This window comes from Camelus bactrianus, chromosome 16, assembly GCF_048773025.1.
Source record: "Camelus bactrianus isolate YW-2024 breed Bactrian camel chromosome 16, ASM4877302v1, whole genome shotgun sequence".
In the NCBI taxonomy this organism is placed as follows: domain Eukaryota; kingdom Metazoa; phylum Chordata; class Mammalia; order Artiodactyla; family Camelidae; genus Camelus; species Camelus bactrianus.
In genome coordinates, this window is record NC_133554.1 from 56,036,440 (window position 1) to 56,060,079 (window position 23,640).

Consider the following 23,640-nt stretch of genomic DNA (forward strand, 5'->3'; position numbering starts at 1 on the left):
GGGATGTCAGAAACCCCACCTGGCGTCACCGGCTCTGCTGATGGATGCACTGGAGTGAGGGGAGAAGGAGGAGCTGGAGACCGGGCCTGAGACGAGTCGGGAGGGGGTACTGTGGTGAGAGCAGGGACCTGGTCTGAAAACAAGCAAGGGCGACCCTGTGACCTGTCCAAGGTTCCCTACTGCTCCAAGGCTTTGTGACAGTCTCTGGGAGAGGGGTTTGCCCAGGGCACTGGTGGATGGATGCCCTCCCCCTCCTCAAACTGGTCCCTTTACTCCCAGCCCCCTTCCCCATCCCTGCCAAGTGGGGACCCGTCTGATGGGGTCAGTCCAGGTAGACCCGAGGTATGCCCTTAGCTGTCTGGTACCCCCTTTCTTGACCCTGTGGTCTGGCCACAGCTCACACCCCGGACAACTCCTTCATGGGCTTCGTGTCCGAGGAGCTCAACGAGACGGAGAAGCAGCTCATCAAAGGCGGCAAGGCCAGCAACATGGCCGTGGTGTACGGCAAGGAGGCAAGCATCTGGAAGGTGAGCCCCGCCGGCCCCAAGCTCCGGGCCTGGGATCCAGCTGCCCTCTGCCACCCAGCACTGGTGGAAAACGGCCCCCACTGGTGGGTCAGAAAAGAGGTCCCTAACTGCCATTGGAAATACCGGCCTGGGGGCTCATGACTCGTCCCCCTCCCTGCCCCAACTCTCTGCAGCAAGCTCAGATGCCCTTTATCAAGGACTGTGACTTAATCCTCCACCTTCCCTGGGATGGATCAGTAAACACTCTAACCCAGCAAAGGGGGTTTAGGCTGGACTTGGGGGTTCTGTGGGTGGGAAGCCGTGGAGAAGCAGGAGAGGACCAAGGTTTGGAACCCCACCTTCAGGGCGGGGTCCCTCAAGAAGCGCCACCTGCGTGGGAGGTTGTCTGCTCATCCGGCCACTGATCTGTTCTCTCTCCTCTTTTCTCTCTGCCCCCCTGGCAACGAGGCAGCTCCAGGTATGGTGACTGTTCCCCGTGTGCCCCCTCCACCTCCTGCCTCCCTCCCCTCTCAGTAGGGTCTCCCCTGGGGGTGCTCTTGGTTTGGGTTTTCCGGGGTTCGAGGCCCCTGTGGATGGACGAGACCAAGGTAGGAGGAGGGTAATGGGGACAGCAGGGTCCCAGGCGGGCTCTGTGAGGGGAGGCCGGCCCCCGGAGGCCAGGGTCCGGCCTGGCATGGCACAGGGCAGCTCCTCAGATGGGTTATTGACCTAAGGCAGGCAGCAGAAGGTAAATTACAGTGAAGATGCTGATCATGGGAAACACGTGGAGCAGCCCCTGTACACCCCCCCCCATTTAAGCCTGTCACATGATCATCCTAGTTAAGGATTCTCACGCTGCATTGATCAGGATTAGGTCCAGCTGTCACAGGAAAGCCCGGGATGATAGTAACTGAAACAAGGCGAGGGTATGTTTTCTTCCCTGTAGACAAACTCGGGAAGCGTCAGTCCCGGGCTGACATCTGGGGCTCTTCTCCCCTAGTTGACCCACCCTGTTTGGTTCCCATCCCCAGGTCTGCCTCGTGGTTTAAGATGACCACGGGTAGTTGAGTCGTTACGCCTGCCCTCTAGCGGGGAGGAGGAGGAAGGGACGTGGAAGGGCCAGGTTTAGGGACATTTCCTGAGCAATGCACGCATCGCTTCCCCATGTGCCTGGTGGCTGTGCCCAGGTCTTGGCCCCCTGGCTATGCCCAGTCTCAGGGGACGCTGGAGTGGCTGTGTTCCAGGCAGCCATGTCCCCAGCTCAGTCCTGGAGTTCTGTGACAGGAAGAGGGAGAAAAGAGACTCAGGGACATCGCACGCTCAGTGCTGCAGCAACCCCATGAGGTCACAGCGATGTCTGATACGTTCATCCAGAGCTCACTACTGCCAGGTGTTTGCACAATGTCTTCTCACCTGACCATCATCTGTGAGGTTGGAGTGACAAGCTAGTTAAGTGGCGGGGCTGGGATGCGAACCCACATCTGTCTCCAGAGCTGGGACACTTAGCCCCCACTGTCTGTAGCCTCCCCAGTTATGAAGCCTTGGATGGTGGCAGAGAGAAGTTCTGGAGGCTGGACTCAAGGCCCAGGCCCTGGCGGAGACGTCAGTGCCCACCGCGGGGTGTGGGGCAAGGGGTTATTCTCATATGGGGTCAAACAAGCTGGCTGCCCAGAAGCCCGGGGCACCAGGCGAGGGGGAGAGCACAGCCTGTGTCTGCTTGTACCAGAAAATGCTGTTAAGAAACTGCCCCAAGAGAATGAGAGGTTATGAAGTCTGGGAAGAGAATGGTTTCATCTCTAGCTCAGGAGCTTCTGGGCTAGCCGGGAGCAACGCTGTTCAGCCGGAGACCTCAAAGAAGCTGCTTCCAAAAAAAGTCGTCTCTGCTCTGGTCTTTGTGACCAAAGGAGGGCAGAGGTGGCTGGATGAAGAGAATGGCAGCAGCATCCTGGGACAAACAGGTGCACAGTTCAGGGCACCAGGTGGCAGAGAAGCGGAGGAGAGAGGGCGTGAGGTCACAGCATCCTTAGGGGAGTGGCAGCCAGGATCAGCGGGTTTTGGTGAATTTTGTGCTGAGGAGACTTGTCTCATCCTGGGTGCCTGGAGCTTGTGGCTAAGGCTTGGACGCTGCTGCTTTATCTGAGCCTGTCTCAGGGAGCAGGAGTGAGGGGCAAGACAGGCTGCTTGTCCAGGCGCGGGGCAAACCCATCCTTGCTGCTGGAGACATTCCACACATTAGAAGTGCAGCCAAGGTGGGCTTCTTAAACAACAGGCTGCAACCCGTGGACAAATCATGGAATCAACCCAGCTCTGTTTTTTTTTTTTTCCCTCTTCAGCTTTACTGAGGTATAATTGACAAAGAAAAATTGTATATATTTAAGGTGTGCAATGTGATGGCTTGATAGACGTAGATGTGGTGAAATGAGTACCACAATCAAGCTAATTAGCGCATCCATCACCTCACAGAGCTATCGTGTGTGTGTGTGGTGAGAACATTCAAGATTTATTCTCTTAGCAAATTTCAAGTGCACAATACAGTGTTATTAACTAGTCACCATGCTGTACATTAGATCCCTGAGTTTATTCATCTTGTAACTGAAGGTGTGTACCTTTTGACCCACATCTCCCTTATTTCCGTCACCCCCAGACCCTGACACACACGATCCTACTCTGTTTCTATGGGTTCAACTCTTAGATTCCACGTGTTCATGAGATCGTGCAGTATTTGTGTTTTTCTAATTCGGAGAGTCTTAATTCGCCTTTTTAAATGAAGTAGAATAACATAGAAGCAACAGAATAAAAGGATATCAGACGACTTTTAAGAGTAATGTTTTGTGAATCTAAGTTTACACAGAGAAATACACACATATGTATGTATACGTGTGTGTATGACTAGGTAAAAGTGTTGCTGAACAGTGTGTAACATGAACGCGTTTGTGCATGTGTGTGTGTTTTAAAGAGCACACACATCTGCTTATAATGCATAAAAGATCTGAGGAAGACTCACAAGAAAACCGTTAACAGCAGCCGCCTCTGGTAATGGGATTAGGAAGTTAAACGGGAGGCCTGGAGACCTTTTCTTCACATTTCACAGCCTTCATTTGATTTTTTCCTAGGGGCACACTTCAGTTTTATAGTAAGTGGTCCTTTTGCATTTGGTGTGATTACTGATATTATTTGACTTCGAGTCTACCATCTTACTAGTTTCTTTTCCTTACCTGTTCCATGTTCTTTTTCCTCTCCTGTTACATTGATAGATTTTTAAAAATCTACCTTCCTCTAGCCAATTCTAGGCTCATATTTTGCGGGCTCTTATTTTTCTTAATATTTTTATATTCATTGGGTTATCCTAAAGATTGGAACAGGCATCCTTGACTTATCAAAGTCCAATGTAAACCAATACTTTCATCTTTTATTGGGTTATAAAAGAACTTCAGAATGTTCTATTTCTACCCTCCCCCAACTTACAAGCTCTGACTGTATTTTCATGCTCTTTAAATGTTGTATACCTACAATATTATTATTATTATTTTATTAAGTCAATATTCATTTGCATTTACCCACATTTGTCCTTTTTATTGCTCTGTGTTCCTCCTTCTGTCTCAGAGATTCCATTTGGGATCACTGTCCTTCTCTCTAAAGAACAACCTTAGTCTGGGCCTCCTGTTTTTGATGGTCTAAAAAAGTCTTAGAGGTTATGTTCATTATATATAAATTCTAGCTTTTCCTCTGGCTTCTATTATTTCTAATGAGAAGTCAGTGTGGGTCATAAGGTAATTTTTCAAAATTTTTTTCTTTTTTCTTTTTCTTTTCTTTTTTAAGAGGAAGGTAATTAGGTTTATTTGTGTATTTAATGGAGGCACTGGAGATTGAACCCAGGACCTTGTGCGTGCTAAGCACACCCTCTACCCCCTCCCTGGGTGATTTCTTTTTTCTGTTTTCCTTTGCCTGCTTTTGAGACTCTGTTGGGTTTTCAGTAGTTCTACTATGATGAGCCTCAGCGTGGTTTTTTTTGTTTTGTTTATCCTGCGTGAATTTTGTAGATCTTTCTGGATCTGTGCTTTGATCTTTGCCCAGTTTTTGAAAAGTCTCCGCTGCTGTCTTTGTAAACGTTGCTTCTGCCCCAGTCTGTCTCCTGTACTTCTGGGACTCCGTTCACACATCCATTACATCTCCAGGGGATTTCCTTTGTCTCCAACATTCCCTTCTGCAGTTTCCATCCTTCAGTTTCTCTGTGCTCCGTTGTGGATGTTTGCTTTTGTTCTTTCACTAAGCGAAGTCTCTCTTCAACCGTGTTCATCTGCTGTGAAGTCCCTCCATTTAGTTCTTAGTTTCTGCCACTGTGTCTTTTATTTCTAGCATTTCCATTCGATTTCAACTTCCATCTTCTTTTTCTTAGACTATATTCAGCATATTCATCTTAAAGTCTGTGTCCGGTAACTCCAGCAGCTAGGTCTCCGGTGGATCTTTTATTGTCTGTTTCTCTTGGGTTGTTGATCAGAGTTTTGTCTCCTCATGTACTTGATTTTCTTACAATCAAGGTATTTAAGTTTTTTAATTGGAAAACCTGTTTTTTAACAGCTTTATTGGGAACTTTGACATGTGATACACTAACCATGTTTAAAATGTGTAATTTTTATAGCTTTTGACTTCTGTGAAGCCATGAGAGTGAACGGGTCCACCACCCCTGAAGTTCCTCCTTCCCTTCAGCATCCCTCCCCCATCTCTCCTCTCCTCCTCATCTCCAGGCAACCACTGATCTGCTTTCTATCACCACGGATTAGTTTTCATTTTCTATCATTTTATATAAGTGGGATCATACGGTATATACTCATTTTTGTCTGGATTTTCACAGTGAGTATAATTATTTTGAGACTCCTCCATGCTGTTGCATGTAACAATAGTCTGTTCCTTTTTATTGCTGAGTAGTAGCATTCCATTGTGTGGCTGGACCACACTTTGCTTATCCATTCACCTCTTAACGGATATTTGGGTTGTTTCCAGTATCTGGCTCTTACAGACACAGCTGTTATGAACATTCACGTGCAAACCTCTGGGGTAAATGCCTAGGAGTGGAATGGCTGGGTCACATTGTAGAACTATGTTTCCCATTTCAAGAACAGCGGTTGTACCATTTTGCCATCCTATGAGCAACGTCTGAGAGTTGTAGTTTCTTTACAAACTCACCAATTCTTGGCATGGTCTGTCTTTTTAATTTGAGCCATTTTAACAGATATGCAATGTTATCTTTTTGTGGTTTGACTCATAATTCCTCAATGATGAATAACGTTGAAGATATTTTTGTGTGTTTGTCTTCCGTATATATTTTTTGGTGAAGTGTCTTCAAAAATGTTGCCCACTTACCAAATTGGGCTGTTTATTTTCTTACTAATTGAGTTGTTAGAGTTCTTCACATATTCTGGATATAGTGCTTTTAACAGATACATGCTTTGCAAACATATTTTTTCAGGCTGTGGCTTGTCTTTCTCTTAACAGCATCTTTCAGAGAGCAAAAGTTCCTAATTTTAATGAAGTCCATGTTTTCTTTTACAGATTGTGCTTTTAGTGTATCCAAGAAATCTTTGTCTAACCCGAGGTCACAGAGATTTTTCTCCTGTGTTTCCTCTACAGGTTTTACAGTTTTAGTTTCATATTTAAGTCTATGATCCATTTTGATTTAAGTTTTATACATGGTTTGAAGTATGGACTGAAGTTCTTTTTTTCTTTCCTTCCTTCCTTCTTTCCTTTTTTTTTTTTTTTTTTTTTTATGGATATTCAATGTCCCATGACCATTTCTTGGAATAGACTCTCCTTCCTCCGCTGAAATGTCTTTGCATCCTTGTCAAAATCAATTGACCCTACGTGTGTGAGTCTATTTCTGGACTCTGTTTTGTTTTATTGATCTGTCTATCTTGATGCCAATATCACACCGTCTGGATTACTGTAGCTTTATAATAAGTCTTGAAATCAGGCAACGTAAGTCTGCCCACTTTCTTCTTCCTCGAAGTCATTTTGTCTATTCACGGTTCTTGCATTTCCAAATGAGTTTTAGAATCAGCTTGTCAATTTCCATAAAAAAAGCCTGCTGAGATTTTGATTGGGATTTCATTGGTTCCTTTTTTTCCTTTTTGAGTTACTGTTAGTTCTGGAAAGTGAATGTAAAAAATCTGTAGAAATAATCTGAGGTCAAGGATGATGCGTCTTCTTCTGTGGCATCCCCTTAATCAATAGGACCATTGAGATAATTTCTAAAGGATTCAGCCCCTGCAAGAGCTGCTCTCGTTCTGGGCCACCCTTTCTTTTGGGATGTAATTCCTCAGAGTTCCAACCCAAAGTGTGGCGTTTCCATCAGGGCTCCCCGTCTTTGGCAGGCCCCAAACCGTGGCTTTCATCTCCCAGGTCTGCTCAGCCACCCAGATGCTGCCCCTGGAATCAGCAGGTGCCTCAGGGGGAGAGCCGACCCCAGCCCTGGCCTCCACAATCTCCTTTCCAACTTCTGGGTCTCGGCTTGTAATTCTTCACTCTGTTAGATTTGCAGGCTTTTCGCGGATGTTTCTTACATCGCCCCGTCTTTCCTGGTCATTCTCAGAGGCAGGGCTGATCTGTGCCGTCACCCAAAGTGGAAGGCCTTGGGATGAAAGACGGATAGAGTCTGAGTTTCTAAATGTGATGAATTGTTAACAAGGATTCTGATGTCCACAGATAACATTCTTCAAGAGCCGTGGTTTCTGACATACACCTAGTTTGCAGCTCCTTGTGGCTTGAGCTCGCGCTATCCGACAGGATGTGGGGAACCATGGCTGCTTTTTCTGTGACCCATTAGCCTGCTGGGGACTGACCCTCCCTGAAAAGAGCCCCCCACCCCACCCTTCCCCCTCACCTTATCCCTTCCTCTTTAAAACTTTTTTCTTTTTCCTTTTTTTGAGGGGGGTAATTAAGTTTATTTATTTAATGGAGGTACTGGGGACTGAATTAAGTTTTATACATGGCTTGAAGTATGGACTGAAGTCCTTTTTTTCTTTCCTTCATTCCTTCCTTCTTTCCTTGTGCATGCTAGGCACGCGCTCTACCACTGAGCTACACCCTCCCCTCTTCCCTTCCTCTTTTTTTCAGGCCTCAAAAAAACCCCCAAAATTAGATCCCAGCAGCTGGTCTCATGCTGATTTTCATGGAGTTTCTACACTGGCCGCAGCCCCTGGCTCAGGGCTCTGGCTGTAGGGTCACGGCCACCCAGGGGCTGAGGTGCGGTCCGTTCACCTGGGCTATCCCTCTCCGCCCCGTCCCCTGCAGGCCGGGCCGGTCACCAGCCCCTCAGGCTGGGGGGCAATGGAGCCTGGACTGGGGGCTCTGGGGTCTGGAGCCCTTGCTAACTTGGGGGTCTTCACTGCTGTGCTCCCAGCACTGAACTCAGGGCCAACACATAGCAGGTGCTCACTAAATACATGCTGCATGTATGTATGTATGGGCAGAGGGATAGATGGGTGGGTGGAGGGATGGATGGATGAGTGGAGGGATATTTGGATGAGTTGAGATGGATGGATGGGTGAGTTGAGGGATGGTTAGAGCGATGGAAGGACAGGATGCATAGGTGGGTAGATGGGAGGAAATATGGATGGATAAATGAATGGATGGATGGATAGATGGAAGGATCGAGGGTAGAAGAGAGAGGGAAGAATGAGGGATAGATAGATGGGTGATCTGGGCTTCAGAGAGCTCCACACCTCAGAGATCCTTGGAGGTCACTGGGGATTCAGGAGAAGCCAAGCAGCTCCACCTGGATATAATTAAATGTTGGTCCCTATAGGAGACCTTTGGAAAGAGCACAGGTCCAGGGCTAAAAACAGTTCTGAAGCCTCTGGTCTAATCCAGCCTCTGCAACTTATGGACAAAGAAACTGAGGACCAGAGAGGAGAGGGACCTACCAGAGGGTCACACAGCTGATTAAGGAGCGACCTAAGACTGGCCCCACGTTTTCTGACTTTAAGATCAGGGGTGTCTCTTCAGCTGGCTCTGCCTTCTGCAGTCAGAGCAAGGCTCCCAGCTCCCCTCCCTCCTCTTCCAGGGGAAGGAGAAGTTCCTGAGCATCCTGAACAAGTACATGGAGATCCATGGCACCGTGTACTATGAGAGCCAGCGGCCCCCCGAAGTCCCAGCCTTCGTGAAGAACCACGGCCTCTTGCCACAGCCTGAGTTCCAGCAGCTGCTGCGCAAAGCCAAGGTGAGCCCCACCGCTTTCTCCATCCTCACCCTGGCCCGGCCATAGAAGCCCAGGAGGTCGACCCTACGTGCCTGCCACGCCCACCACCATCACTCGTGGCCCCTTCTGTGTGTGGATATGTCCCAGCATGCCCAGCCTCCCTCCTGTCTGGGCCTTCTACGGGCTGGTCAGAGCCAGGAGCAGAGATGGGGTTGCCCATTGGACAGGGAAGGCCCCACACTGGAAGGGACCTGGGTGGGGCTGAGGGATGGGGAAGAGGAGCTGGGCTGCCCACCTGCCCTGCCTCAGCACCAGTCCAGCCCAGCAGACTCCAGGGTCAGGCCTGGTTTTCAGAGCCACTGAGTGGGTAGGGTAATAGGGAAAGGCTGGGGGCTGGTGTTGGGGCATCCTGGCTGGTGTTCCATTAGGCCACTAGTTCTGACTGACTGCTTCTGGAAATCCCTGAGCTGTATGGCTGGACAGTGGCCAGCACAGTAGGCACAACCCTGCTGTTGGACCCTGAAGTGTCAGCTGAGGCTAGAAGTCTCCTAGCCAGCTGCCAGTTCTTCTCATTTCATCACAGCTTCTTTCCTCAGACCTCTTGGGTGTGTGTGTGTGTGCACGCGCGCGCGTGTGTGTGTGTTGGGTGGAGAGAGGGTACCTTTGTGCAGTGAGCAACCTGAACAACCTTCCATGGCAACCCTAGATTCAGAATCATTTATTGATCACCTTCCAGGCCAATCATCGGCAACTCAATGAGCACTCCTAGTGTAAGTTAGGTGCTGAATGAATGTTTTTTGGGTGAGTCAGCAAAGGTCCTTTGAGGTCAGCTGTAGGAGTGGGCCTGAAGCTTTCTAAGCTTGGGACCCTCATTCTTCTTTCCCTCTCCAAAATCTTAGCCTTTAGAGCAGGAGGAGGCCATTGATACTACCTCCTTAGACCTCCTCGTTTCACAAATGGGGAAGCAGAGGCCCAGAGAGGGGAAATGCCTGCGGTGGCACACAGCTGGTCTGGGCTGCCTCCGGCCCCAGCTGCCTCCTGTGAATGTCCCAACTCCAGCCTCTCTGGGGCTCCTGGGCTGTGATGCCCAGCCTTCTCTGACCACGGTGCCTCCTCCATTCTTCAGCTCTTCATCGGGTTTGGCTTCCCCTATGAGGGCCCCGCCCCGCTGGAGGCCATCGCCAATGGCTGTGTCTTCCTGCAGTCCCGCTTCAGCCCACCCCACAGCTCCCTCAACCACGAGTTCTTCCGAGGCAAGCCCACCTCCAGAGAGGTGAGTGCGAAGGGCCTGGCCCCTCATTGGGAGGGTTTAAGATGGGACCCCTGCAGTTCCTGGAAGGAGAAGACTTAAGCCTGGAGTGAAAGGAGAGATGGGGCAGATAGGTGGGGGCACCTCCCCTTTGCCCAGTCCAGCTTGCTGGGTACAGAGAGGAACCACCTGTCTCTGTGCCCCTCCAGGTGTTCTCTCAGCATCCCTACGCAGAGAACTTCATTGGCAAGCCCCACGTGTGGACAGTTGACTACAACAACTCAGAGGAGTTTGAAGCAGCCATCAAGGCCATCATGAGAACCCAGGTGAGACTCAGATCCAGCCAGGACCGCCCCCAAGCCCATATGTTGGGTCTTTGCTATAATTAGAAAAAGATGCCCCTCTTGGTGAATTCAGACTCGCAGGCCTGAGTTGACAAATTTGAGCATGGGCCCCACTCACCAACTTGGATGTGTGTGTGTATAAAGGGAGTTGGGGGGGGGGTGTGGAAATGCTTTGTGCAGTGAGCAACCTATACAACCTTACATGGCAGCCCAGGATCCAGAATTGTTTACTGAGGGCCTTTGGGGACCAGGTCCTGTGAGCATTCCCTAGCACAAGCGAGGTGCATCAGGCTGAATGTGTGGCGGTTCTTTGAACTCTGCCGTCTCTTTAGCGGCACATCTCAGACTATGACATGCATGCAGATCACCTGGGGATCTTGTTAAAGTGCAGGTTCAGCTTCAGCAGGTTGGGTGGGGCTGAAGCCCTGCATTTCAAATGAGGAGTGGTGCCACTTTGGAGAAGAGCAAGCGGATAGAGCACTCTGGGTTTCCTCCAGCATTTTGTGGGTGTGCGGGGTGCACACGTGTGGGTTGAGGGGGTGGCAAGGAGGAGCCTGTGCAGCTCGTCTCCTTGGCAGGCACCTCTGTGGCTTCTGATGGCTCCCTGTGCTCTCATGGTCCCTTCATTTTGAGAAGAGGTCAGACTGTGTGAATGGGGCTCCACTCTGGGACCCCTTTGGACCCACCCCTTGCTGTAGCTCAGACACTAGAAATAACCACTCCTGCCCAGTCCCCTTCCTGGCCCAACACCATGTTCACTGGGTGTGCCCTCCCTGGGGGGATGTGGCGCTCAGGGCCAACTTGGGGCAGAATCGGAGAGCCTGAGACTTGCGGGGCAGGGGTCACCATGAGGGAGAGCCATGCGCAGGAGGACACAGCCGGCCGGGTGTCTGCTGCCGGGGGAGCTGGGGGCAATGCTGGCCTCAAGGGCAGAGGCTAGTGGGCAGAGATCCCCATGCAGTCTTAAGGGCTTGGCTTTTTTTTTTTTAAATTGAAGTATAGTTGATTTTATAATGTTGTGTTAGTTTCCGGTGGACAGCATAGTGATTCAGTTACATATTTATATTCTTTTTCATAAGCTTTTTCACTATAGGTTATTACAAGATATTGAATATAGTTCCCTGTGTTATACAGTAGGACCTTGTTTATTTTATATGTAGTTGTTATCTGCAAATCCCAAACTCCTAATTTATCCCTCCCCCACCGCCCCCTGCTTTCCCCTTTGGTAACCATAAGTTTGTTTTCTATGTCTGTGAGTCTGTTTCTGTTTTGTATATAAGTTCATTCTGTTTCTTTTTTGTATATAAGTTCATTTGTATCATTTTTTTAGATTCCACAAGTAAGTGATATCATATGATAGTTGTCTCTGACTTCACTTAGTATGATAATCTCTAGGTCCATCCATGTTGCTGCAAATGGCATTATTTCATTCTTTATGGCTGAGTAGCATTCCATTGTATAAATATACCACAACTTCTTTATCCAGGCATCTATTGTTGGCATTTAGGTTGTTTCTATGTCTTGGCTACTGTAAATAGTGCTGCTGTGAACATTGGGGTGCATGTGTCTTTTTGAGTTAGTTTCCTGCAGATACATGCCCAGGAGTGGGATTGCTGGGTCCTAGGGTAAGTTTATTTTTAGTCTTTTGAGGAATCTCCAGACTGTTTTCCATAGTGGGCAGCTGCACCAAACTGCATTCCCACCAGCAATGTGGAAGGGCTCCCTTTTCTCCACAGCCTCTCTAGCATTTATCGTTCGTGGACTTTTGAATGATGGCCATTCTGGCTGGTGTGAGGTGATACCTCATTGTAGTTTTGATCTGCATTTCTCTGATAATTAGTGATATTAGGCATCTTTTCGTGTGCCTCTTCGTCATCTGTACATCTTCATTGGAGAAATGTCTAGTTAGATCTTCTGCCCATTTTTGGATGGGGTTGTTTGTTTTTTTCGTTACTGAGTTGTATGAGCTGTTTGTATATTCTGCAGACTAAGCCCGTGTCAGTCGCATCATTTACAAACATTTTCTCTCAGTCTGTAGATTGTCTTTTCATTTTATTTATGGTTGCCTTTGCTGTGCAAAAGCTTTTAAGTTTAATTAGGCCCCATTTGTTTATTTTTGCTTTTGTTTCTATTGCCTTGGGAGACTGACCTAGAACATTGCTACGATTTATGTCAGAGAATGTTTTGCCCATCTTCTTGTCTAGGAGATTTATGGTGTCCTGTCTTACGGGTAAGTCTTTAAGCTAGGGCTTCGCTTTGGGTCCAGAGCCCTGCATTCTGTGGATCCATCCCTCCGATTCAGCAGTCCCAGCTTTAACTCCCCCTCAGCAAATCGCCCCAGAAAATCCCTGCCTACCCTGCCTGCTGCATTCTTCTGCCCGTCACACCCTCGCCCTTCTCTCCTGTCGGGGTGTGAGCGTTTCTCTGCTTTAAGTGCCAAGAAAACCGCCTTGTCACAGCCCCAGCTCATCTCCAGTTGTAGCAGACGCAGCCATCAGCGGTGGGGGAGCCCTCCGCTCCCCTCTTAAGCATCAGCTTAAGCAGCTCTCTGCTGGAAGTTCCTCCAAGTCACGGCCTGAGGTTGGGTTCTTCCAGGAGCTGACCTCGAGGCAGGGGTTTGAGCACGAGTAGTTTATTCGGGGGTGATCGCAGGGCGGAGGGTTCTGGAGTCACATGGTGGATCAGGATGTGTTATCAAGAAGGTTACGCCTGCCCGCGGGTACCTGGTGCTCGATGCCGGTGGGGACCTCTGAGAGGTGGAGTAGATCACATCTCGGATTGTCCTGAGAAACGAGGAAACTGGGATATATTTACCCCAACTCCATCTGTTACTGGCTGAGTCTACAGCTGGGGGTGTCAGCTCTCAGCTCTGGGACCTGTCTGCCTGCCCTTAGGTAGGGGGCTCTCTAGGGAGCCTCAGTGCCGGAGGAAGTGGTCACTGTTGGAGACTGACCAGCCCCAGCCCAGAGCAGTGGCCCGGCACTCTGCCTCCCAGGTAGAGGTTGACTCTGATCCCCCCTGCTCCGTGCTCCTACAGGGCAGGTGGTGTTGGGGAGGGCTCTGTGGGAAGCTTCCCCACCCCGTATTCCTCACTCCCTCTCCTCCCCCCTTGCAAAAGCAACCCTCCCAGGGGGCCAGGAGTGGGGTGTCCCCGAAAGGCTGCTGTCCACCCCCAGGCCTCAGGTCTGGCCCCACCTCCAGGATGCATTGCTGAGTTAAGGTCCCAGCCCTGTGGGGGCGCAGACCTAATGGGGGGTGTGGAGGGCGGGGTGGGGGAAGTGGCTGTGCTTAGGAACCGGCTCATCTAGTCACACACTGTTTCTGGTTGGACACACAAGGTATTGGTAACAGTGGCTGCCCTGGGGACAGGGCTGGGCGTCTGGGGTCGGAGGAGAACTTACTTTGCATTGTTTTCTCTCGATTACTTTTTTGTATTTGAACATCTGTTTAAATGCGTTAATTTAAAAATGACAGTAACAAAAGGGCCAAGAACCAAGGTATTGCAAATCTGCCAGCTGTGGCCCCTCTGCCTCAGCACACCTCCCACCTCACTCTTCGTGGGTCCCACCCTGCCCCCAGGACAGCTGAGCCCTTACCCCAGAATCTCTTGGGAGGTGTTTAAAATGCAGACTCCTGCGCCTATTCCCAGCTTCTCATTTTAAAGGACTGGGCATGACCTTGGAGCTTGCATTTTAACCAAGTGCCCTGAGTAATTCTGGCCATCCTATTTCAGAAAATTGATTTAGGGACAGCTGGCAGGAGCTGAGGGAGCGAATGAGGGTCCCCATGGGGACGCAGGCTGTTCTGCAAGTCCTGGGGCCTTGCGCTGGGAGAGGGAGGTGGGGGAGGAGACCTGCGGCACCGGCCCAGCTGTCCCCCACCTGACAGGCGCCAGGTGGGGGCCCTTTTCCCGTCTCTCAGCCTCGGTGGGTTTGCCCTTCAGGCATCTCTCCGTCCAGGGTGAGGTCTTTTGAGGGGAGGGGAGGGATGCACTCCTGCCTTCCGGCTCCCTCCGGTTCTCAGTTCTCATTACCGTGGCCGGCAGTCCCGGCAGGACCAGCACCTGCCATCCTACGGAGACTGATCACCATGCACACCTGTAATGAGACGTAATGGGAGTAATTTCCAGGCAGGCTGGCTCCTCCGCTGGGAGATCCGTGGCAGGTGGGACGTGGCTGCTGCAAATACCCACCTTGGAAGTGGGGAGGTGCTCCAAATCACCGCGTGACGTGGGGCTTCAGATCACCAGGGGTGTAGGTAACTCGGGGGTTCCTGCCAGGGCCAGGCAGAGTGACATTTGGAGGGGAAATCTCTTCTCTGGGAGGTTTTATTTATAACCAGGACTTGAAGTCTTGTACTTGAGTGGCATCTCCCTTCCCCCACTGCCCCCAGAGGTGACTGGGGACGTGCTGGAGCAGCAGCTGGCTGCCGGGGCCCTGGGGGCCATCAGCTCCGGCTAGGACCGGGTGTGTGGAGCTCTAGGGCTGGAAAGGCTGCGTGGCTGGATGTGGACCTGGAGTTCTCTGGGAATTGGGAGCTGCCTCAGGATTAAGATACAGGTCAAGTCAGAAGGGGGGCACGGTCAGATGGGTGGGGTCTTGCCCCGAGAATCAGTCCTGGTGGTGGCCACTGCGTCCCTGAGACTTCACCCTCAGCTTGAGTGTCCAGGAGGTCATTTTGGCCAGAGGGCACGGGGTGGACCTCTAGCCCTTCGAGGTGGGGGCTCCAGAAGGCATTGGCTGTCTGACACACCCCTCTCATGACGGGGGCAGACCTGCCAGATTTCAATCCCTGGGCTAAAACGACCTGGCTTTTGGAGCTGCTGGCAGGAAAACAGTATTAACAGGAGGGCTGAGCTGCCTGTGGTAGGGAGCGAACACTAAAGCAGACCTTTCTCTGACTCTGGGAGGGACTGTCCCCCATGTCACCCCCAGGGTGGCTGTGGGCTGGGCCAGGGTGATGTAAATGGGGGGGGGGTGGCCAGGTAAGAAGAGTGGAGAAGTGGATCCCTCCTTATCACCTCTTCTCTCTTCCCCTTGCTTCTTGGGCCCCAGCCCCTAGCGTGGGTTGTCCTATAACTTCAATATTTAGACTGATGGGATGTGGCTTCTGTTTGGGGACACCTATCTCCTGTGAGTCCCAGATGCCTGGCCTGGGTGGGAAGCTTTGCAGATGTCATCGCATTCCATCAGGCTGGGGGCTGCCCCCCATTCCTTTGTGTGAACAGTCCACAGCTTGAGCAGAATACAGGTAGAGCTGGGGATGTTTTTTCACTTCATGACTATTTCCTGAGTGAGTGCCTACGGGGTGGTGGGCAGTGGCACTCCAGGTCTGCTTCCTGGAGGACGTGACACCTTAGAGGGGAGAATGAATTCAGGGGTTGGCCAGGGAAGAACAGGCATCACATCCCAGGAAGGGATGGAATGCTGAGCTTTAAGGAAGGAGAATCTCAGTGGAGGGAGTGAGGAGGGATGAGTGGTCCTGCGCCCCCAAGGACCACTGGAGGGTGCACCAGGGAGCGGGACATCGGAGTGGATAGTGTCAGCTCCCTGGTGCAGGATGTGAGAGCCCCCCAGTGCAGGGTCTTCGGCAGCCAGGTCTGGGGAGGGGAGACCAGGGCTCCTCCTACCTCATGTGTCTGTCTGTCTCTCCCACAGGTAGACCCCTACCTGCCCTATGAGTACACCTGTGAGGGGATGCTGGAGCGGATCCATGCCTACATCCAGCACCAGGTAGGTGTGTCCCCCACTCTGCCTCGGGCAGGGGCCGAGCCAGCTCTAGTGCCCAGGGTGCAGCCTTCGTTAAGCTCCCAGGTCCTCCAATCCTGTTTCCTTCCCGGTGGAGTTGGAGATGGGCAGAGGCGAGCAGTGCTGCTCAGAGGCCCGGCCTGGGGTGCCCCTGCCCTGGGCCCCCAGCTCTAGAACCCCAACCCCCTATTACAGCACAGAAACACATTTTTTTGTGGGGGTAGGTAATTAGGTTTACTGAAGGTACTAGGGATTGAGCCCAGGACCTCGTGCACGCTAAGCATGAGCTGTACCCTCCGCTAAAGACTTCTGTTACGTTTAAAAGTTTGGTAACGATTGAGTGGAAGTATGGAACCCCGCCCCCACCCCCTAGGATGAGGGTCAGCCAGACTGAGGTGGGAGATGAAGACCTCAGCCCAGGGGAACCTAGGGGAAGGGCCTCCTGCTCCAAAAGCAGGCCTCCCGGCGCCTGCAGGGACCTGAGCTGCCACAGGGGCCCAGGCACAGTGCACCTCTCAGTCTCCTGGGCTCTAGGTGCTGCCATGAAGTGAGCTCCAGGCCCCGACTGGGCTGTGGGACCAGGTGGAGGTTGACCTGTTGCTGTCTATTCAGAGATTGGGTGTGGCCTCTGTCCGCACCTTGACCCTGGCCCCACAAATATGAGGAGCTGGGAGAGTGGGTCTAGCCCATTTTTTCAAGTTGGGAACACTGAAGCCCCCAGAAGGGAGGGCTTGCCGGGGTCACAGAGTGAGTGGTGCAGGGCCGGGGCCAGAACCCAGGACTCTGTCCCTGTGGGTGGCTGGGAGCAATGTCGTGAAGCTCACAGAAGAGCGCTTGCTGGGCCCTGCCAGCCCCTGGAGCAGGCCGCCGCAGGGAGCGCCCCTCTAGCCAGCCCCGGCCCCGACCCGCTGTGGGCGGGCTGCACCGGCCCCAGAATGGAAACCCTGAGCCTAGCTCAAGTGCGACCAGCAGCGCAGGGTGGACAGTTCACAGACAGACCCGAGTTCAAATCCTGCCTCCGTCATCCAGCCGTGAGGCCCTGGGCAGGTTCCTTGACCTCTCTGAGCCTCTGTCCCTCTCCCATAAGATAGTTGGAGACACATTTGTACCTGTGGGGGGCGCTGCTGCGAGGAGTCAAGGAAATGATGCAGGAACTGGCGTTGAGACAAGGCCGCTCGGCCACGTGCGAGCCAGCGGCATCTGTGGCCCCATCCCTTTCTAACGCTGCTTTCCTCCTGGCAGGACTTCTGCACCGCCCCAGGCCCTGCCCCCCCAGGGGCCCGAGCCCCGCAGAGCCCCTTCATCCTGGCCCCCAATGCCACCCACCTCGAGTGGGCTCGCAACGCCAGCTTGGCCGCCGGGGCCTGGCCCCCCGCGCACTCCCTCCGGGCCTGGCTGGCCGCCGCGGGGAGGGCCTGCACGGATGCCTGCCTGGACCACGGGCTGATCTGTGAGCCCTCCTTCTTCCCCTTCCTCAACAGCCAGGACGCCTTCCGGAAGTGAGTGAGCCCCCGCCTGGCCGGGCCCAGCTCCCCTCGTGGCTCCCACAACTGCCGCGCCTGGGCCCCGTCAGCGGTGGGGGTGGGGGGGGGGTTAGTGCTTTCCAGTGAGTCAGGAAGGATCCAGAAGGGACCGCGGGGCAGGCACCCACGGCGTGGCTACCCTACTCTTGGCAAAGCCTCCGCCCCAAACCACCAGAGCAGTTCCCGGCCCCTCCTTCCCTCCCTCAGGGCCCAGCCCAAGGGTCCTCCTGGGGGGGTCAGCCTGCGGCCCCGCCCACCTGGCCCCTCTCCTCCCCTTTCACAGACAGTGGGAGGAGAAGCTGCAACCGGGGCTTTGTCCTGGCTCCTCCTAGAAACATCTTCCTGGGTCGGGAATGGGATGGGCCAGGGCAGGGGAGTGGGCAGCGCCCCGCCTGAGAGACTGCTGCCCGCCGCAGGCTGCAGGTACCCTGTGACAGCACCGAGTCGGGGATGAACCACCTGTACCCGGCCTTCGGCCAGCCCGGCCAGGAGTGCTTCCTGCAGAAGGAGCCCCTGCTCTTCAGCTGCGCGGGCTCCAGCACCAAGTACCGCCGGCTCTGCCCCTGCCGAGACTTCCGCAAGGGCCAGGTGGCCTTGTGCCGGGCCTGCCTCTGAGGGCGCCGCCCGGCCAGCCCTCCCTGCCGCAGGGGAAAGCACCAGCAGATTCCCAGCTCCAGCGACCCGCACACCCCTCGGCGCCCCCCGAGTTAGAGCCTCCTTCCCGGGCCGGAAAACAGGCAGAGCAGAGCGGTGCGCAGGCCTGGGGGCGGGGCAGCTCTGCCGATCACCCAGCCCGCCTACGTTCTCGTCCCGAGGGCTCCTGGCATCGCTGTGGCCAAGCAGCTGTGGGGTTGGGCAGAGGGTCTCACGGGCCCAGGAGCAGGTGGTCAGAGGTCCCTTGCTTTGTGCAAGGCCAGATCTGGACCGGATGGAGAGAGGTCCCTCCAGATGGAGGATGGGGCCTCTGGATGTACCCCGGAGGGTGATGCTTGCCCAGTGGCCCAGGGGAGGGTCCAGGGAGTGGGGAGTGATGTGTGAGGGGTCAGCCTTGTCCCTCTGGAGTTGTCTGGGTTTGTGGACAGAAAAGGCAGGGGACTGGAGGGAAGACGAGGCTGGGGGACCCTGTTCATGCCTCCTCTTTGCCCCACCCCTCCCACTTTCCCAAACATCCCCTCCCTTCCACACTTGGGGACCACAGTGAGGGTTACAGGGACCACCTAGACCCTGGGTTGAATTGTTTCCTCTCTTGCTTGTTCCAACTCTCTTCACTTTGGGCATTTCCTGAAACCTATCCCAGCATGACTGTGATTCCAGACCGTGGATTTGTCTCCAAAGCCTCAGTTCCCACCCCAGCCTCTGAGAACAGGCTCTAGCAGCCTCCCCCTCCTCCCCCAAGCATCTTAGGCAGAGGCTGGGGATGGCGCCTCAGCCCCGTGGCCCACCTGGCCCACATGCTGGCTGCCCAGGCCTGCTACCCCCACCCCATCAAAGCTGCGTCTGTGTCCCTACCTCCAGCTTCAGACCACTTCTGGATCCAGCCATCCATCTCCATGTGGCATGCCTTCCCCTCCACCCAGAGCCCTGTCGGAGGAAATAGGTCAGGCCTTCAGAAACACTGCCACCCCACCTGTTTTTACCCTGCTCCCTTCCTGGCAACCCCGCCCCACCCACCTAGGCCTGCCCCTCCACCCTCCCAGGGAGGCAGCCCCCAGGGCCTTGAGAGTCCGAGAGCAGGGCTAGCCCTGCTGCGGGCCTGAAGGCGGATGCCTCCCCTTGGAGAGCCCGCTCTCGGCCTGGGCTGCCCCTGCAGCCACAGAAACTCAATAGTCATCAAGGACCTGACCTTTCGGGGAAAGCAATAGAGACACTCTTTTCTCTCTCTTTTTTTAAAGATTTATTTCTTGAAATAATAAATATTTTATTGGGATGTGAGGTGCAGAGGACAAGCTGTGCTATTTCTCGTCTTTTCCTGGGACGCCCAGGCCTGGATGAGCAAGGGAGTGTGGACGCCCGGGGGAGGGGTGGCTCTCGGGGGCCCCTCCTCCACATTGTCACTCCGTCTGCAAAGTTGGGGCTGTGTCAGGTTGCCCAAAGGAAGTGCCTGCAGGTGCCAGGGACCCCGGGCCCCTCGCACTGCCCCTGACGCTGTGACCGGCTTGGCCAGCAGGGCTGTACCCAGGTCTGTTCACCTGGGGCTGGCCTCTGCTGGCTGTGTTTGCTGTGTGAAACCATAAATGTGCTTTGATGAGAGCCTGAGCCAGATCATAAGACTGACTAGGGAGGGCGATCAAGACGGTGGAATAGGAAGACAAACACATCAAAAATATATCTACATGTGGAACGGTTCTCACGGAAAACCGGCTGAAAGCTGGCAGATCTCTCTCACAATCAAAGCTGTAGGAAGGACCCCCCACATAACCAGGGAGGATGAAAATAAAAAGGAAGTGGGACGGGACCTGTCCCCTGGGAGGGAGCCGTGAAAAAGGACAGGTTCTGTCGCCCCGGGAACCCCCTGGCCATTTGGGAGGCCTGCCAGAACCTGGACTTGGCTCGAGAAGAGTGTGTGGGACTGGCATGCTGCCAGGCAGGGTAGAGAGGGACCCCAGCGCCAACAGCTGCCATGTGGCCGCACTTCCCAGCCTGAAACGTGCACCTGCTAGTACACACGGGCTAGGGCTTCAGTGATCAGGCCCGGGGAGAGGACTCAGTCTAGTTGCGCTGATACATCCCAAGGGGCTGGAATGTGGTCTGGGCACCACTGTTAAACATGCAAGTCGAGGCACAGATCTGCCATCGGAGCTCCAGCATTAGCGCAACAGGTGAGCCCAAGTCCGCCATGAGACCCCTGCTGTCAGCATGCTCGCGATGGGATGTGGCTACAGCAGCAGCAGGCTAGTACGCTGTGGGGGTGGGGCTGACATCTGAACCAATTATCAGCGCTCCCTCGGTGGGGGTGGGTCCAGCACCAGCAGACTTTGCTGGTGCGCCCAGTGGCTGGCAGGTGGCCTCACAGAATCACACGTCCCCTGTGGACAGCCCCCGGGGAGGAATACACAGGTTCCTTCCCTAGTGGGAGCACTCCAGACCTGCCTGCCTCACACTACAGCTTCGAGGTGGACCTGGGGGCCTCTTCAACAACTGGGGAGCAGACTCTACCCCTACACCAGGGCTGTGACAGCCACAGGGCAGAGGAGGCCCCGCCCAATGTCCAGTACAGGCTCTGGTCACCAAACACACCTCCGATCAAGGGGACAGTGGCCAGCACACTCTAAGACATGGCAGGCATCCATACTAGAAACAGCCCTCACACCAGAATATTGGACTCACACAGTCTACACAGGGACACTCCTACATAAACAGCCTGTCAAGACCACAATAGATAACTATTTCTCCTAAATTCATAGCCAGAGAAATTTAAGTAAGATGAAAAAGCAAAGGAACTACTCAATGAAAAGAGAAACTTCCTGAAAGAACAATGAAACAGACCTCTCCAGTCTACCTGAGCCTGAGTTCAAAAAGGAGATTAAAAAAAATTTTTAGCATTTTTATTAATATGCATCTAATGGAGGTACTGGGGATGGAACTCAGGACCTTGTGTGTGCTAGGCATGTGCTCTACCACTGAGCTATGCCCTCCCCCTCCCTAAAAATGCTAAAGGAATTAAGAAATATAACTGATAGAAATGCAGACCACTGTAATGAGAAACTAGAAACCATAAAGAGGACCCAATCAAAAGTAGACAACTCAACTGCTAAGATAAAAACCGAGCTAAAGGCAATGACCAGCAGACTACATAATGCAGAAGAACAAGCAAGTGATCTGGAAGGCAGAACAACAAATCACCCAACAGAACAGCAGACAGAAAGATAAATGAAAAAACTGAAAGCAACGTATGAGATCTATGGGATGACACAAAGCATGCCAACCTACATACCACAGGGGTTCCAGAAGGAGAAGACAGATAAAAAGGGACCAAAAATGTATTTGGAGAAATTATGGCTGAAAACTTCCTAAATCTAAAGAAGGAAAAAATACCCAGGTACAGGAAGCAGAGGATCACAAACAAGATGAAGCCAGACAGACCCACACCAAGATATATTATAATTAAAATGGCAAAAGTTAAAGCGAGGATTCTAAAGGCAACAAGAGAAAAGCAAGTTACAAGGGAACCGCCATAAGGCTATTGGCTGATTCTCTACAGAAACGCTGCAGGCCAGAAGGGAGTGGAAGACACGTACCAAAGTCCTGGAAGCGGAAAGCCTGTGCCCTCTCCCTAGCGAGAGCATCATTTAGAACAGAATGAGCAACTCAGGATTTCTCAGACAAGCAAAAACTAAAAGAACACAGCAGTGTTAAACCGAACCTAAAAAAAATAGTGAGAGATCTCTAAATAGAAAAGGCTCTATAGGAAAGACAAACAATAGGAAAAGCAAATGTATAAAGGGACTGAGTAAGCCAGTATATAGATTAAAAAACAAAAAAATTATAAAAGTGGTAATAGCTGTAATTAACAGCAAAAGGATAAACATGAAGATGTAAAAGAGGACATCAAAATCACAAATAGGGGAAGGGGATAAAAAAAAAGCTAGATTTTGTAGAATGCATTTGAACTCATGACTATCGCTCTAAAGCACGTACATATGGTTCTGGATTACCACACTTGAAAACCAGGGTAACGACAAGTCAGAAATACACAGCAGAATCACAAAACCAGAAAGAAAGGAGCTGAAGCATAACACAAAAGAACACCATCAAACCACTAAAGGAAGAACAAAAAGAAGAGCGGAACCACAAAATCAACTTGGAAACAAGGTTTAAAGTGGCACTCAGTACATACTTTGTAAAAAGTCCTTTAAATGTTGATGGTCTAAATGCTCTGATCAAAAGACAGAATGGCAGATTGGATTTAAGAAAACCTATAAAATACTAATTAAAGAGATTTCATGTTAGGGTGAAAGACACACAGACTGAAAGTGAGAGGATGGAGAGAGATTTCATGCCAATGGAAACAAGAAAGCAGGGGCAGCAATACTCATCAGACAAAATGGACTTGAAAACGAAGTCCAAAAAGAAGGACAAAGCAGGACACTACATAATGATAAAGGGATCAATACAAGAAGACGATATTGCAGTCATTAACATATATGCACCCAGTAAAGGAGCACCTAAGTATATAAAACACATACTAACAAAGGGAGAAATGGGCAGGAATACAGTAAGAGAAGGAGGGCTTAACACCCCACTGACATCAGGGGACGGATCCTCCAGACTGAAAAAAAAAAAAAAATCAGGCAACAGATCCTAAACCACACAATAGTTAGATTTAGTTGGTATCTACAGGACACCGTATCTGTCCCCTCCAAGAAACAGAATATACATTCTTTTCAAGTGTGCATGGAATATTCCCTAGCATGGACCACAGACTAGGGCACAAAACAAGCCTCAACAAATTTAAGAGGATTGAAATTATTTCAAGCATCTTTTCTTACCACAATGGTATGAAACTAGAAATCAACCACAGAAAGAAAAATGAGGGGAAAAAAATTATATAGACTAAACAACATGCTACTAAAAAAAAAAAAAATCAATGCATCAATGATGAAATCAAAGGGGAAATCAGAAAATACCTTGAGACAAATGACAATGAAAACACAATCTTACAAAATCTATGGGATGCAGCAAAAGCAATCCTGAGGGAAGTTCACATTGATGCAGTCCTTCCTCAAGAAACCAGAAAAATCTCAAACACACACCCAAAAGAACTAGACAAAGACAAAACTCAAAGTCAACAGAAAGAAGGAAATAATAAAGATCAGAGCGGAAATAAATAAAATAGAGATTTAAAAAACAATAGGAAAGATCAATAAAACCAAGAGCTAGTTTTTTGAAAGGACAAACAAAATCTACAAACCCGTAGCCAGGCTCACCAAGAAGAGAAGAGCCAAATAAGAAATGAAAGGGGAGAAATAACAAGCAACACTGCAGAAACGCAAAAAAATCATAAGAAAATACTATGAACAGTTAGATGCCAACAAATTGGACAAGCTAGACAAAATGGCAAGTTGCTAGAAATATAC

The 23,640-nt window shown here is 51.5% G+C and overlaps 1 protein-coding gene across 5 annotated transcripts in view; it reads left to right on the forward strand.

Moving 5' to 3' along the window:
• MGAT5B (alpha-1,6-mannosylglycoprotein 6-beta-N-acetylglucosaminyltransferase B) overlaps positions 1-19,525 on the forward strand; it is a 66,624-nt gene extending 47,099 nt beyond the window's left edge. For 2 of the 5 annotated variants that reach the window (XM_045513541.2, XM_074343759.1), the window contains exons 11-17: positions 397-527; positions 8,566-8,721; positions 9,827-9,973; positions 10,159-10,275; positions 15,951-16,025; positions 17,283-17,539; positions 17,980-19,524. In XM_045513541.2, the coding sequence (XP_045369497.2) occupies positions 397-527; positions 8,566-8,721; positions 9,827-9,973; positions 10,159-10,275; positions 15,951-16,025; positions 17,283-17,539; positions 17,980-18,178 (1,082 nt within the window). In that variant the 3' untranslated portion in view covers positions 18,179-19,524. Of the gene's footprint in view, positions 1-396; positions 528-8,565; positions 8,722-9,826; positions 9,974-10,158; positions 10,276-15,950; positions 16,026-17,282; positions 17,540-17,979 lie in introns of all 5 variants that reach the window. The other 3 variants (XM_074343760.1, XM_045513543.2, XM_074343761.1) reach the window with 2 other exon arrangements.
• The last annotated feature ends 4,115 nt before the right edge of the window (positions 19,526-23,640 follow it).